The 15690-nt window shown below is 42.6% G+C and overlaps 1 protein-coding gene across 1 annotated transcript in view; it reads left to right on the top strand.

Annotated features, from left to right (window-relative positions):
* Window positions 1–15690, top strand: part of LOC126310273 (lachesin-like) — a 1180447-nt gene that overhangs the window by 595470 nt on the left and 569287 nt on the right. The window contains exon 3 of the mRNA XM_049992111.1: window positions 367–574. Within this exon, the coding sequence (XP_049848068.1) occupies window positions 367–574 (208 nt within the window). The remainder of the gene's footprint in view (window positions 1–366; window positions 575–15690) is intronic.

The following is a 15690-nucleotide window of genomic DNA, read 5'->3' as shown; positions in this document are numbered from 1 at the left end:
GCTAGAGTGGGTTTGAGGGTCATTATAGTGAACTAATATTTATGTCTTGTCCAGCAGATGTGGCTGATCTGTACCCACTGGAACACATCGGTAGCTATCTACGTGCCCATAAACCACCATTCAGTACTTTTCTTGAATTGCTTGATCTGTGCTTAGACATCTGCTGCCACGTCCTTCTGGAATCCTGTCAGTAACTTGTAGAATCCATGACAAGCAGAATCTCTGTTGTACTGTCTTTGAAAAATGGAGCAACACGCTATTAAACAGGGGTCACAATGTGTTAGCTCATCGCTGTAAAAAGTGTTACGGTTTCTGGATGAAGTCGATCAGCATTGTATATGCGAGTTCTTTCCGTTCCGCTTCTAGGTGGCGTGGCTGCGAGTCGACACACAGACGATCCTGACGATTGCGACGCACGTGATCACCAAAAACCACCGCATCGGCGTCACCCACAGCGACCTGCACACGTGGCAGCTGCACGTGCGGGACGTGCGGGAGTCCGACCGCGGCTGGTACATGTGCCAGATCAACACGGACCCCATGAAGAGCCAGGTCGGCTACCTGCAAGTGGTCGGTGAGTAGATGCACACGTCCATTGCTCTCATGTAAATAGACGTGAATTTTTACATTCTGAAATGGCGCTTCAAGAACCCTTGTAAAGGTATTTGCTCAGTTGAAAACCTGTGAATTAATATCCGTATAATCGTCTAAATCAGAATGTCCGACATAAGGCGTGGAAGCCATAAATGTCTCGCGGCCACGGAGAATCCGACCCGCCATAACCTGACAAAGCTGTTTTTTCAGACATATCAGTAAGGGAATCAACTTTGGTGAGGAATAGGGTGACACACACGGTTGTAAAACACCATTGCATTATTCACCAATAACAGCTGTGTGCCAAAGTTCTCGATTTGAAGAATATGAAGGGAAAGGTAGTGTGGATGGTCAGTTTCAAACCCCGCCCAAGAGGATTAAATCATAAACAATTTCAGGGCCGGGATCTCATGATATCATATTCTACATCCGAATTCGCTAGCGTAGCAGATCGGCAACACTCACACGGTTTTATTCTATTTTGGGCAAAATGAAAATCTTTAAGAGCGGCAAAGGAAAAAGCTAGTTTTTTGGAGAAAGAACAATGGTTGAATTCTCTTTGCTTTTTTAGTTGACACAACTAAATATCTCCCAGACCTAAATCTAAAACTCTTAACGTATAAATCAGCAACGTGTATAAACGTATGGACATAATCAAGTATTTATTAAAAAACTTGTCTTGTTCGAGAAACAGATAGAGGAAAGATAGTTCGGTCATTGGGAGACCTTGTATTCGTGAAATAAAGGGACACTGGATTTCGACATGTGTGTTTCTCTGCTGCAAAAAATAAGGAATTGGTTTGAGGAAAGATTACAGATTTTAAAAATCAAGGACACTATGTGAAAGGGTTCCAAAGTCCTTTAGAGGTTAAGAATGAATCCATGTTGCCCCTACACACGGAGGAAAGATTCAGTTTTTAAAAATCAAGACCTCTATATGAACATGTTCGAAAATCCTTTAGAGTTTAAAATGAAGCCATGTTACACCTACAGATGATTGAACTTAAAAGCAATGAAAGCCTTCAAAACAACTTACCATAATTTCCTGAAGAATGGACTGTTAGAATTTTATAAAATAATATATCAAACCCGGTCAGTACCCCAACGTATCCAATTTAACACTTCAACACGAACCACTTACATTAGGGTGAAAAATGTATAATCTGAAACTAAATCTCCTCTAATAGAGCGATGTTCTCAGAATTTCGATATCATCGAATATATCTCCAAAATATCGTGGAACTGTAAAAGAAAGGTCTCATTAAATTTTCGTTTTATTCATTTTACGTTTCATTAACTTTAAATTTCATATTAAGTTTGAAATATTACAATACAAGAAATTTTGCCTGCCTACCTAGAAAAATTGTTTAGTTTCCATTGGTTGAGTTTCTTTAAAAAATTTTTTTTTTGATTGTCCGCTGCAGTCATAAAAGTTAACAATGCACCCCACTTCGAAATTAAGTTGGAAACTAAAGATCTAAATTATAATGCTTTCGCCGTTTGATTGCTATTTTAATTCGTTTGCAACTCTGTTGCAGTGTCGACTCTATAGACGTTTTCAAGTTATTCATTGTAGTCTTTTCACAATTAGTTCCACTGAGTGCTGTAGCACATCTCAAGAACATCACATTCGTGTTTGACGATACAGGATTCGGCAAATCAGCAGTGCCACGTATGTGGTACGTCAAGTGGCGCTGTCATGACTCTCTCTGTATGAAGAATGTTATGTTCCAGACTTGTGCTTTTTTTTACCATCAGTCTGCTGATTGGTTTGATGCGACCAAACCTGAATGTTGCTGCGGTGCCAACCTAACTTATAGCTAACGCCCACAATTATTTGTTGCATCAATTCCAGTTTTTGTCTTTCCTCTGTTATCTCCCTCTGGTGCCATGAAGGTTGTTCCCTGATGTCTCAACACATCTTTTATCATCCTGCCCCATCATTTAGTGGGTATTCTCCAAGTATTCCTTTCCTCCTTGAATCCGCGAAGAACCTAATCATTAATTACATTGTGGTCCAAATAATTCTGAACATTCTTCTATAAAAAGAAGTCACATCCCAAAATCTTCATTTCAGTTTTTTCTAGTATGCGTGACTCCCTTCCATACAATTCTGTGCTCCAAATGTGTACTGTCTGAAATTTCTTCCTGAAATTAAGGCCTATGTTTGATAGAAATGGACTTCTCCCAGCGGGGAATTCCCTCATATCCTGTGCTAATCTCCTTATTTAGTTCTTCCTGCTTAATCATTCATCAGTAATTTCGCTCCCACGGTAGTGGAATGTCTTCACTTCGTGTACAGATCCGAAGAGGCGTAAGTATCAAAAGGAAATAAAAATGAAAGAGTATTATTGTTTAATCTCCTAATAATGGGAAAATCGTCTGTACAATCGTTTGCACTTGTTTTCTGGTATTTTCTCGTTGGTATTACAAACATACCTTTTCTTTAAGTAGAGGAATGACTATGGGGAGAAAGTTTCGGTCTGCTATATCCACCATATATAAAGCAGAATTATTGTTTATTTTAGGCTTACCATGGCTTCAATAAAGCAAGATCATGATCCACTGCTTGTATGTCGATAGATACAGTGACAACACTAATAATAACACGAAATGTTGGCGCACACATGTACATGTAATAACCATGGTATGCATTTTGGGCTCCACTGCTGTCAGATATTAAATAATGTTCATCTTCCACAGCTCTTCCACTGTAAATAATTTTCAACAGCTACCGTGGTCTCTAAAATATTATTCAACACGAATGACGCCTTTCCATATTCAGCACATAGTTGTAGCATAAAAAAATTCTAATTTTTATGGGATGAGTAAGTAGTACTGTACACACGAGAAATCAGCAACAGTAACTCTACGATGATGTGATTGAAGGGTATCGCTCATTCAGGAGAAGTCAGAAATGTCATAAATCCGCTAGTCCCACAGATGACTCTTTCGGCTCCACTCTCCCAATATTTCACTTCAGATTAGGCAGACATCCGTCAAGAAGATTCAATGTGGTACAAAACAGCACCATATTCCTTAAGTAGAAATGATGGCATATAAAAATTGGGTTTTGGACCCCACTCTACTGATTGGTTTGGTACAACCCACCACGAATTCTTATTTTATGACAAACTCCTTCATCTCAGAGTAACACTTTCATCCTGCGTCCTGAATTGTTTGTTGTATATATTAGAATCTCTGTTTTCCCCTATTGTTTTTACCCCCAACAGCTCCTTTTAGTGCCTTTGATGCATGATGTCTTAACACGTGTCCCATCATCCTGTCCGATCTTCTCGTCAGCGTTTCACACTTACTTCTTTCCTTGTTCAGTCTGTGAAAGACCACCTCATTCCTTGTCTTATAAGTGATACTGTAGGGGAAGACAGAGACTGGAATACATCAAGCAAATGATTGAGGACGTAGTCTGCAGTTGCTACTCTGAGATGAAAAGAATAATTCGAAGCGGGTCGCACCAAGATTAAATGGATTGCTAGATTAAAATAGCAGGAAAGTATTCTCTTCTTTTGAAACTCTTGAACATCTGTTTTTTCCAGAGAGATGTACCTAAATACTCCGCTAGTCACTCTGCAATGCACGATGGAGGGTCAAGATGATGTGACTTACGGAAAGGAAAAGTTCAGTTGCTACAACGCACTTCGTGTAATTGATAGTCCGTCGTGAAAGATTTTTTCAAAGGCAGTTCTAAATATTTGTTATCTGTCTGTCATATTAGGCACAATGGATGTCTTATATTACACCATACGCCTCACATGTCTCACTGTGACGAGTAATAGCACTTTAAACTGCAACTTGCAACATGTGGTACTATGCAGTCAATTGAAATTTGACTTTGTTACTGAAAGCATGTAGCAACGCACGGAGGAGAGATAGGCGAGGTACTAGCCTCCAGAGTGTAAAGTTATTTCAACCCAAAAAAAAGATCCAGAGGTGTCCACAAAGGACATGTGACACAATTTAAAAGATGTGGTTAAGTAAATATTAAACGTATCACAGTTAAAGTAACTGAGACAAAGAATCTTCAATAAATTTATTACAGAGTTATAATAGTAGTTTTGAAGGAAATTGAACTCATTTTAAAAGCCATACAATTTTTAGTTGAAAATGAGAATTAGTTTACCATTAGCGAGATGAACAGACAGAATAAGATTTCAGTGATTAAAAGTATGTCGTTATAATCTGCATCTCTGTAATAGGATAGCTGACTCAACACATCGATCATGGTCAGCCTTTCACATGCGAACATGTTGTTTACAAATTAGAAAGGCCACTCATGGCAATCAGACACTTTACTACAATGTACAAGAAATAGTGTTCTAAACATACTTTATATGTAATTGCAAGAAGGAGTACACCCAATTACTGGGACATGGGGCACGGGATTTGTGCGGGAAATAATAACAGGCTGAGCAATACAAGGCACACTACTGTGCATGAAAGTCATAATACACGCGTTCTACCAATTCCAGACACAATAAAAGTTCAACTAACACTACAGGCAAAACTTGGCGCGTGGCCTTCAAAGTAATACATTTCTGGAGAAGTAACCTAATACAAGTCGGCCTCACCACATTAAAACCCCTAATAAAAACACGTTGATAGCCTCCAGAACCGTTCTTATTATTTTATTTCGCCAAAAGGTGGCCAGAAACATTACAATAGATTTGGTCTCGGGTGACAAAACCTCTAGTTCAGGTTTAACAAATGAAAGCTCGCCAGATTCAATATAGTCCAGTTGCTTACATGGAATTCCAGTACATCAGCAAATTCTGCCTCAGTAACCTGCAGCTAAGAGTTTAAGTGCCATTCAGTGGTAATCTCCCGTCAATTGCGATACAGCACACGCAGCGACGAATATCGCTAAATTCCTCATCTCCTCACGGTACGCCACATTCCATCCTATAGGAGGGTATCAAGACTGGGTGCAATCCGTCCGTTGTGTAGCGTATCATTCCTGCACTCAAGCCATCAACGAGCCAGAAAAGGTCGCGCATGAGCGTCCAGGGCTAAGTTTCGTTAGCTGCTTCTACGTGTGCCCATAATCGGGAGGCTGCGAAAGTCGTCACCCAACGTCGAGCTCACTGGCTGCACCCGAAAACTATCGATATGAGCCAGTGCCCAACCAAAATATAAATGAAAAGCAGTAGGAAGGAAGAAAAAATAAAGAAAAAGAAAAACGGCGAGGGAGGCAGCGACTGGTCATGTAAGAGGCGTAACACTTGCTTCTGGGCCTTTTTCTGTTGAAAAAATGCGTAATTTCATGTGGGACATTGTGGAATATTACCGCTTCAGCTCCCAGATGATGTTACGTTGGGTGACGTAGCTATATGCAGCTTTCAAAATGACGTCTGTAACGGAGATGGGTTCCAACCACAGAGCAGTTATTAATATAAATGAAAAGCAGTAGGAAGGAAGAAAAAATGAAGAAAAAGAAAAACGGTGAAGGAGGCAGCGACTGGTCATGTAAGAGGCGTAACACTTGCTTCTGGGCCTTTTTCTGTTGAAAAAATGCGTAATTTCAAGTGGGACATTGTGGAATATTACCGCTTCAGCTCCCAGAAGATGTTACGTTGGGTGAGTAGCTATATGCAGCTTTCAAAATGACGTCTGTAACGGAGGTGGGTTCCAACCAGAGAGCAGTTATTGAGTTTCTTTTCAAGGAAAACCACAACATGACAGGTATTCATAGGCGATGCAGAATGTCTATCGATATCTGTCAGGGAACAAAAGCTCGGTGAGTCGTTGAGCGAGGCGTCTGTCTTAATCGCAACAAGGTCGAGCAAATGTAGCCAATTTCCCGCGTGCCGGCCAGCCGTTCTCAGCTGTAACTGCTGCAATTATGGACTGTATCACAATCAAACACTTCGCTGCTGAACTGGACGTCTCTGGTGGCAGTGCTGACACACTCGCCCACCAGTTGGGGTATTGAGGAGCATGGTGCTCGCTGGATTCCTCGCTGCCTAACCTAAAAGAGCTACGAAGGACCATCTGTGAGGAATTCCTTGTGCGTTACTAGGGTGACCGTGAAAATTTTTTTGTACAACATCGTCACAGGTGGCGAAACATGTGTCCAACACTTCGAACAGGAAACAAAACGGCAATCCATGGAATGGCGTCACACCACCTCTCCTCTGGAGAAAAAAAGTCGCACCCTCATCCGGTAAAGTCAGGGCGGAGGTATTCTGGGACTCTGAAGTGGTTTTCTGTTTTATGTCGTCCCTCTTAGTGCAACGATCAACTGTGAAGTGTATTGTGCTACTCTCAGGAAACTGAAGAAACGATTTCATTGTGTTCGCCGCTACAAAAATGCAAACAGATGTCTCCTTCCCCACGACAATGCAAGGCTTCACACAAGTCCGCGTGCCCGAGAGGAGCTACCAAAACTTCATTGGATGCTCTTCCTCATCTTCGCTACAGCTCGGACCCCGCACCTACCGACTTAAATATGTTTGCTCCAATGACGGTCGCACTCCGCGGGGTGTGGTACATGGATGATGCGGAAGTTCGACCTCGACCAGTAGAGTGATAACATGCGAGCATACAGGCCCTCCTAATAAGATGGCGTAAGCCGTCACAGTGAAAGGTGATTATGTTGAAAAATAGTTTTGTAGCCGAAAGAGTGGGAAATAATATGGTGTATTCGAATCCTGAAAAATTTTTAAAAAACCTGCTTTCAGAAATAAGTTGTATTTCTTATTGAATGCCCCTCATAGTTTGTGTAACCATGTTGAGAGTTCGGATTAGTCCGATGTACGGCCTCAGTGATAAGTAATATTCTATCGACCATTTTTTTTAAAGAGAGAAGCAATTATTTTATTTTTCGTTTGCGGAAATGTATGATGTCATGGAACCTACAAGCCTGCCTACTCCATAGTCGAGTTTTTGCAACACAAAATGACTACGTATCGATTTTATGGTATGAATAGATGGAAGTGGAAGGAAGGAGGGCGTGATTGAGAATAATTTTGAGCGACAGACTCGAATGTCTCGTGGGTGGTTGTAGGAATCTTAGAACGCAGGCGAAATAAGTACGGTTGTGATATATGAAGAGTCGATAAAACAGACAATAACTGTGATAACAGCACTTTTCGCTGTCCTAACCCACATAGTTTCATGTAGGGCTGGGTATTTCGTACGGTGGTGTACTTAGCATCTTTCTCGAACAGTAATCTGAGACTGAGTCAAGGCATTGCTAGTTTTAGCTGTTTCAACCTTGCAGTATGACACCGCAGTGGTCAACTATGGACAAAACTAAGCTATGAACCATTGTCTTTGCTGTTCCACTTTGCTACGCTATCCACTACTTTTCTTCTACAATTGTTTACGTATAAAACAGGTGTTAGCACATTCATATCCAAAATTGAAAAACATGAACCACTACAGTAAAATAATTATTGGTTATTTATCTAATTATATTGGCTACATTCTTATAGCTAATGACGAAATTTGTTCTTCAGAACCAAAACAACTAACATCAAATATTCAAAACTTTACGGATCAGGTTCTTGTTATAGTGGAAAGAAATATCCAGCTTTTGTGTCTTTCGTTTAACTCATTGGCACTTTCTGGCCAGTTTTCATATCAATATGATTATAAGATATTGTGTTGGAAGCATTTTACGTTTTAATTTCAAAGGATTTTACCATTAGCTCTCTATAAGAAGTTTAGTTCACGAGTTCTCCTCAAAAACCTCACAATGATCTCCACCTTATAACTACCATGTATCGAGATGCACCAAGCAATGACAGCGCGAAAGAAAATAAAGTAAATGTAATTCAAAGTTTTGCAGCAAACTTGACCCGATCTTATGCAAAGTGTACATGAGTGTACGTAATGTAAGACGGCTGGTTCTATGCAATCGGCAGCGCCTTGAAATACCATACACAAGATTCTCATATTGTCTCGCTCGCTACACGTGAACTATTAGTCTCACTTAAAAAATTGACAGGAAATTTATGTAGGAGACTCAGTGTAGTTAAATTTTTTACTGGGGTACGTTTTTAGTAGAGGCCGTGGTTTTCGAATTGTTCAAGAAAAACATAAAAACGTGACCTTCAATGGCATTTTTCTTGAATATATCGAAAACAGTGGCCTGCAGCGAAAACTATCCCAATACTAAATTTAATTAGATTAAATTTCCTACAAAATGGTCCCATTCATTTTCCTACCGGACTAGCGGCCTGCTCGTAGAGAGAGAGAAAATATGACAGTCTCGCATGTGGTTTTTGAAGGAGTTACAGTTTGCATAAAACCTATCGTTAGGAGCAGCTGAATCACCCCAAATATATAAGATACATGTGGTGAGAAGGTTGGAGGCTTCAAAACCGATAACGTCAAAACTACAGTAAGAGGTTAACAGTAAGAGGTAACCTTCCTTCTGATAATTATGTGTGACTTCGCCCCTACAACCCCATCAACGACGGAAATCTGTAGCACAAAAATTTACAATTTCTTGAACTCTCAGAAAAAGTACTGTCAAACAGTTCCTCCTTTTCATAAAGTTCTGCTATAATTTCTTTTCAGCCGGCCGCTGTGGCCGAGAGGCTCTAGGCACTTCAGTCCGGAATCGCGCTGCTGCTACGATTGCAGGTTCGAATCCTGCCTCGGGCATGATTGTGTGTGATGTCCTTAGGTTAGTTAGGTATAAGTAGTTCTAAGTCTAGGGTAATGATGACCTCAGATGTTAAGTTCCATAGTGCTTAGAGCCATATGAACCATCGCGCTGCTGCTACGATTGCAGGTTCGAATCCTGCCTCGGGCATGATTGTGTATGATGTCCTTAGGTTAGTTAGGTTTGAGTAGTTCTAAGTCTAGGGGACTGATGACCTCAGATGTTAAGTTCCATAGTGCTTAGAGCCATTTGAATCATTTTTGAATTTATTTTCTCCTCAGTTCGGTAGTGTTCCTCGTCATTATTTAAACAAACTATCTATCTAATCTTCAGCTTACTTCTGTAACACCACATTTCGAAACCAGTTCCAGTCTTGTCTGAACTGTTTATGGTCTGCGTTTGACTTCCGTACGTAGCTACTCCGAAGACACCTTCAGATGAAACTTCCTGACAAATTTCTGTTCGACGTAAACAGTTCTCTTTTTCACAAACCCCTTTCTTGCCGTTACAGATCTGCATTTTATAACATTTCTGCTTTACTACTTTCAGCGTTCCATTTTATATTCTAATTCTGTAAACGTTGCCACATTTAATTCGTCTATTTTCCGTTATCCCTGTTGTAATTTTCTTGATATAACTCTTATAACTTGTTTCTAAGACACTGTACACTCAGTTCAACAATTCGTTTGCCGTTTCCCGCAATAATTTGGATGCCTGTGGCTAACCTCAGACTTCATTTTCATTTACCTTTATCTTTGCAATTTTATTCTTGGTTCTCTCCGCAGCTTACTATATATATACAGACTGAATAAAAACGAAGTTACAATCCTGTCTTGCTCCCTTTTCAGTTATAGCTTCCCTTTCAAATCCTTCTATCTGCTTGATTTCGTCAAATTTCTACAAGCTGTTGTTTTATCGATGCTACCTTCATGTTTTGAAAAGGTGTATTCCTGTACACTGAAGAAGCAAAATTCACGGGATACCTCCTAATACAGTGCCGAACCTCCTTTCGTCCGGATTGGAAAAGCAACTAGACGTAACATGGACTGAACAAGTCGTTGGAAGTCTCCTGCAGAAATATTGAGCCACGCTGTCTCTATCCACAATTTCGAAAATGTCACCGGTTCTGAATTTTGTGCACGAACTGACCTCTCGATAATGCCTCATAAATATTTGGTGGTTGGGCAAACCATTCGCTCGAATTGTACAGAATTTTCTTCAAACTAATGGCTAATAACTGTGGCTCAATGGCATGGCGCATTGTCACTCATAAAAATTACATTATTGTTTGGGTGCACGAAATCCGTGTATGGCTGTAAATGGCCTCCAAGTAGCCTAACATAACGGATTTCCAGTCAAGGATCGGTTCAGTCGGTCCAGAGAAACCAGTTCAAATGGTTCAAATGGCTCTAAGCACTATGGGACATCTGAGGTCATCAGTCCCCTAGACGTAGAACTATTTAACCCAAACTAACCTAAGGACATAACACACATCCATGCCCGAGGAAGGATTCGAACATGCTACCGAAGCAGCCGCGTGGTTCCGGACTGAAGAGCCTAGAACTGCTCTGCCACAGCGGCCGGCTTAAACCAATCCATCGTAAGTAAACACAGCTCACACCGTTATGGAGCCACAACCAATTCGACAACATGGGTCCATGACTTCGATGGGTCTGCGCCACATTCGAACCTTGCCTTCAGCTCTGGCCACGCCTCGGTTTTCCAGTCGCCTAAAGCCCAGCCGATAGGGTCACGAGCCCGGGAGAGACGCTGCACGCGAAGTCTAGCTGTTAGCATAGCCAACGGCGTCGTTCATCTGCTCCCAAGGCACATGTACGTTCCACATTCATTCCTGAGGCTATTTCGCGCAGTGTAGATTGTCTGTTAGCACTGACAACTGTATGCAAACGCCGCTGCTCTCGGTCGCTAAGCGAAGGCCGCCGGCCACTGCGTTCACTGTGATGAGAAGTAATTCCTGAAATTTGTTATTCTAGGCACACTGTTGACACTACGGATTTCGGAATATTGAATTCTTAATTTCCGAAACGAAATGTCCTGTGTGGCTAGCACTAACTATTATTCTACGTTCAGTACCTGTTGTGCGTCCATAATCACTTCGGAAACCTTTACACATGATTCACCTGAGTGCATGGCAGTTCCGCCAATGCATTGCCGTTTTATACCTCCAATACGCTCTAATACCGTCGTCTGTATAGGTGCATATCGCTATCCCACGACTTTTGTCACCTCAGCGTATAGTATAACGCACCCTGCTGTATACTGTTTTATCTGCGATGCCCACGTATGTCATACGAACTTACAGTGTCGTCATTGTATACTACACTACTGGCCACTAAAATTGCTACATCACGAAGATGACGTGCTACAGGCGCGACATTTAACCTTCAGAAGAAGATGCTGTGATTTGCAAATGAATAGCTTCTCACAGCATTCACACAAGGTTGGCGCCGGTGGCGATACCTACAACGTGCTGACATGAGGAAGGTTTCCAACCGATTTCTCATATACAAACAGCGGTTGACCGGCGTTGCCTGGTGAAACGTTGTTGTGATGCCTCGTGTAAGGAGGAGATATGCGTACGATCACGTTTCCGACTTTGATAAAGGTCGGGTTGTAGCCTATTGTGATTGGGGGTTATCGTATCGCGACACTGCTGCTCGCCTTGGTCGAGATCCAATGACTGTTAGCAGAATATGGAATCGGTGGCTTCAGGAGGGTAATACGAAACGACGTGCTGGATCCCGACTGCCTCGTATCACTAGCAGTCGAAACGCCTGGAATCTTATCCACATGGCTGTAACGGATCGTGCAGCCACGTCTCGATCCATGAGTCAACAGATGGGGACGTTTGCAAGACAACAACCATGTGCACGAAGAGTTCGACGACGTTTGCACGAGCATTAACTATCAGCTCGGAAACCATGGCTGCAGCTACCCTTGACGCTGCATCACAGACAGAAGCGCCTGCTATGGTGTACTCAACGACGAAACTGGGTGCACGAATGGCAAAACATCATTTTTTCGGATGAGTCGAGGTTCTGTTTACAGCATCATGATGCTCGCATCCGTGTTTCGCGACATCGTGGTGAACGTACATTGGAAGCGTGTATTCGTCATCGCATACTGGCGTATAACCTGGCGTGATGGTATGGGGTGCCATTGGTTACACGTCTCGGTCACCTCTTGTTCGCACTGACGGCACTTTGAACAGTGGACGTTACATTTGAGATATGTTACGACCCGTGGCTCTACCCTTCAAAAATGGTTCAAATTGCTCTGAGCACTATGGGACTCAACTGCTGTGGTCATTAGTCCCCTAGAACTTAGAACTACTTAAACCTAACTAACCTAAGGACATCACACACATCCATGCCCGAGGCAGGATTCGAACCTGCGACCGTAGCAGTCCCACGGTTCCGGACTGCGCGCCTAGAACCGCGAGACCACCGCGGCCGGCGCTTTACCCTTCATTAGATCCCTGCGAAACCCTACATTTCAGCAGAATAATTCACGACCGCATTTTACAGGTCCTGTACAGGCCTTTCTGGATACAGAAAATGTTCGACTGCTGCCCTGGCCAGCACATTCTCCAGATCTCTCACCAATTGAAAACGTCTGGTCAATGGTGGCTGAGCAACTGGCTCGTCACAATTCGCCAGTCACTACTCTTGATGAACTGTGGTATGGTGTTGAAACTGCATGGGCAGCTGAACCTGTACACACCATCGAAGCTCTGTTTGACTCAATGCCCAGGCGTATCAAGGCCGTTATTACGGCCAGAGGTGGTTGTTCTGGATACTGATTTCTCAGGATCTATGCACTCAAACTGCGTGAAAATGTAATCACTTGTTCTAGTATAATATTTTTGTCCAATGAATACCCCCTCTATCATCTGCATTTCTTCTTGACGTAGCAATTTGAATGGCCAGAAGTGTAATTCTAGTGCTCGTAATTCGGATAAATAAAATGAAATGTTTGATTTATGCAGATATGGTTATAAAAATCTATGGCGATTGCGTTGTATCTCTGGTACAAGGAGAAGCAGAACTGAGCTATCAACTAGTTCCAAGGCAGTGAAAGTGCAAGGAATTTCTGTGCCCGACCACCGCACTTCTTGCAGGCCGGTCTTTTGACTTCCCATTACGCCGCCTTCGCTGAACGCACCCAAAATTAGCGGTGTTTAAATATTGAAGTCCCGCACGGAACGCGTCGCGTGGCCATTACGGCAGGGCGTCACTCGTGGGCGACTTGGCGCGGCGCTCTTTTCATCTCTGGCCGCGCCCCTGCCCCCGTTCCCACTTTGCGGCCTTTCGTTATTCAGACGTCGGCTCAAAGGCCGGCCCTGAGACAGCGGAATCCCATCTTGGGGAACAAATCCAGTTTGGAAGTGAAATGCGGAGCCGGCAGTATTTGAGGGGAGCAGAACTTGCGGCGGACCCGCGGAAGCCAAAAACAACCGACCGGCGCTCCTGATACTTTAATCCGACAATCCGAGGGAACCGAAGAAAGCCAATTGCACATCCTTCAGAAGAGGGCCGTAGAAATGTAACGGAAGGCATTTTCTCCGAGGGTCGTAGCTGCTCGAGATGAAAATAATTTTTGTCGGAAGGGTGAAGTTTGCTGAGTCCAGATAAAATGTTTACCTTCCTCTATTTTATTCAAAAAAGCTCTACGAACAACGTCACGATAAAATTTATGGCCAACGTATTTGATGTTCAAACTACTACATCTCCAGGTATTCGTATTTAATCTCAAATTCCGGATGATCAAAAAGTCAGTATAAATTTGAAAACTTAATAAACCACGGAATAATATAGATAGGGAGGTAAAAATTGACACACATGTTTGAAATGACATGGGGTTTTATTAGAACAAAAAAAATCTTCACAAAATGTCCGACAGATGGCGCTGGACAGCAAAACGTCAGTGACTGCGCATGACTATCGTGTATAAAAGGAGCTGCAGTAAGAGAGCGAAGCAGATGCGCCAACAGTCGCAGCATGTTGACGTTCCCTGAAAAGGAGCATTTAGTGAAGCTGTATTATCAGAATTGGGAATGTGCTAGTTCAGCGTTACGATCCTATCGCCATAGGAAGGCGATTCGAACGGGTAAAGGTCTGCTGAAAAATGCAGTTGTTGCGAGAATGATTTAGAATTTCGAAGCCACGGGTTGTTTAGACGATAGACCCCGTAGTGCCCAACCGAACACAAGGCGTAATGCTGCTGAGACAGTTCAGGAAGAAATGGAGACTGTAGCGGGTTCGTCTATGCACGGGGAAGTCAGCTCTCGTGCAGTCGCCCGTCGCACCGACATTCCATACAATACTGTTTGGTTGGCATTGAGGCGCACCCTCCGATGCTATCAGTACAAAATCCATCGGCTTCATGAACTGTTATCTGGCGATTTAATGCAGCGGAGGGCATTTGCGGTGTGGGCGTTTCAAAAGATGGCGATTGGTTGAGTAACGTGTTTTGGACCGACGAAGCTCATTACACGCTCCGAGGGTCTTTCAACGCCCATAACTGCTGAATTTGGGCTACCGAAAATCCTAGAACTGTCGTGGAAACTCCATTGCACGACGAGAAAGTCACGGCATGGGTTGGATTTACCACATCTGCCGCTATCGGGCCTTTTTTCTTCGAGGAAATGCGTGTTTCCGGTTTTGTAACTGCTACCGTGACGGGTGAGAGGTACGCCGATATGTTATAGAATCGCATCATCCCCAGCCTGGCTGATAAACACATGATTGAACGTACGACGTTTATGCAGGATGGTGCTCCACCCCATATTGCTAGACGCGTGAAAGATCTCTTGCGCGCGTCTGTTGGTGATGATCGTGTGCTCAGCCGCCACTTTCGTCATGCTTGGCGTCCTAGGTCCCCAGACCTCAGTCAATGCCATTATTGGCTTTGGGGTTACCTGAGGTCGCAAGTGTATCGTGATCGACCGACATCTCTAGGAATATTGAAAGACAGCATCTGACGCCAGTGCCTCACAATAACTCCAGACATGCTTTACAGTGCTGTTCACAACATTATTCCTCTACTACAGCCATTGTTGAAGAATAATAGTGGACATATTGAGCATTTCCTGTAAAGAAGATCATCTTTGCTTTGTGTTACTTTGTTTTGCTAATTATTACTATTCTGATCAAATGAAGCGCCATCTGTCAGACATTTTTTGAACTTTTGTATTTTATTGTTGTTGTAATAAAACCCCATGTCATTCAAGCATGTGCGTCAATTTGTACCTCTCTATCGACATTATTCCGTGATTTATTCAGTTTTCTAATTTATACTGACATTTTGATCACCGGGTACCTGCAAACTACCTCAGTAAAGTATGTTACATACACTTTATTAAACCAACATGTAATAGTGTGAAAATGTTGAGCAACGTAAATTCTTCGAAAAGAATTTACTGATGTACCACCAAGTGTGTC

Source organism: Schistocerca gregaria, chromosome 1 (genome assembly GCF_023897955.1).
Source record: "Schistocerca gregaria isolate iqSchGreg1 chromosome 1, iqSchGreg1.2, whole genome shotgun sequence".
Taxonomy (NCBI): Eukaryota; Metazoa; Arthropoda; class Insecta; order Orthoptera; family Acrididae; genus Schistocerca; species Schistocerca gregaria.
The sequence above is the reverse complement of the archived record's forward strand: the minus strand, read 5'-3'. Positions and strand labels throughout refer to the sequence as shown.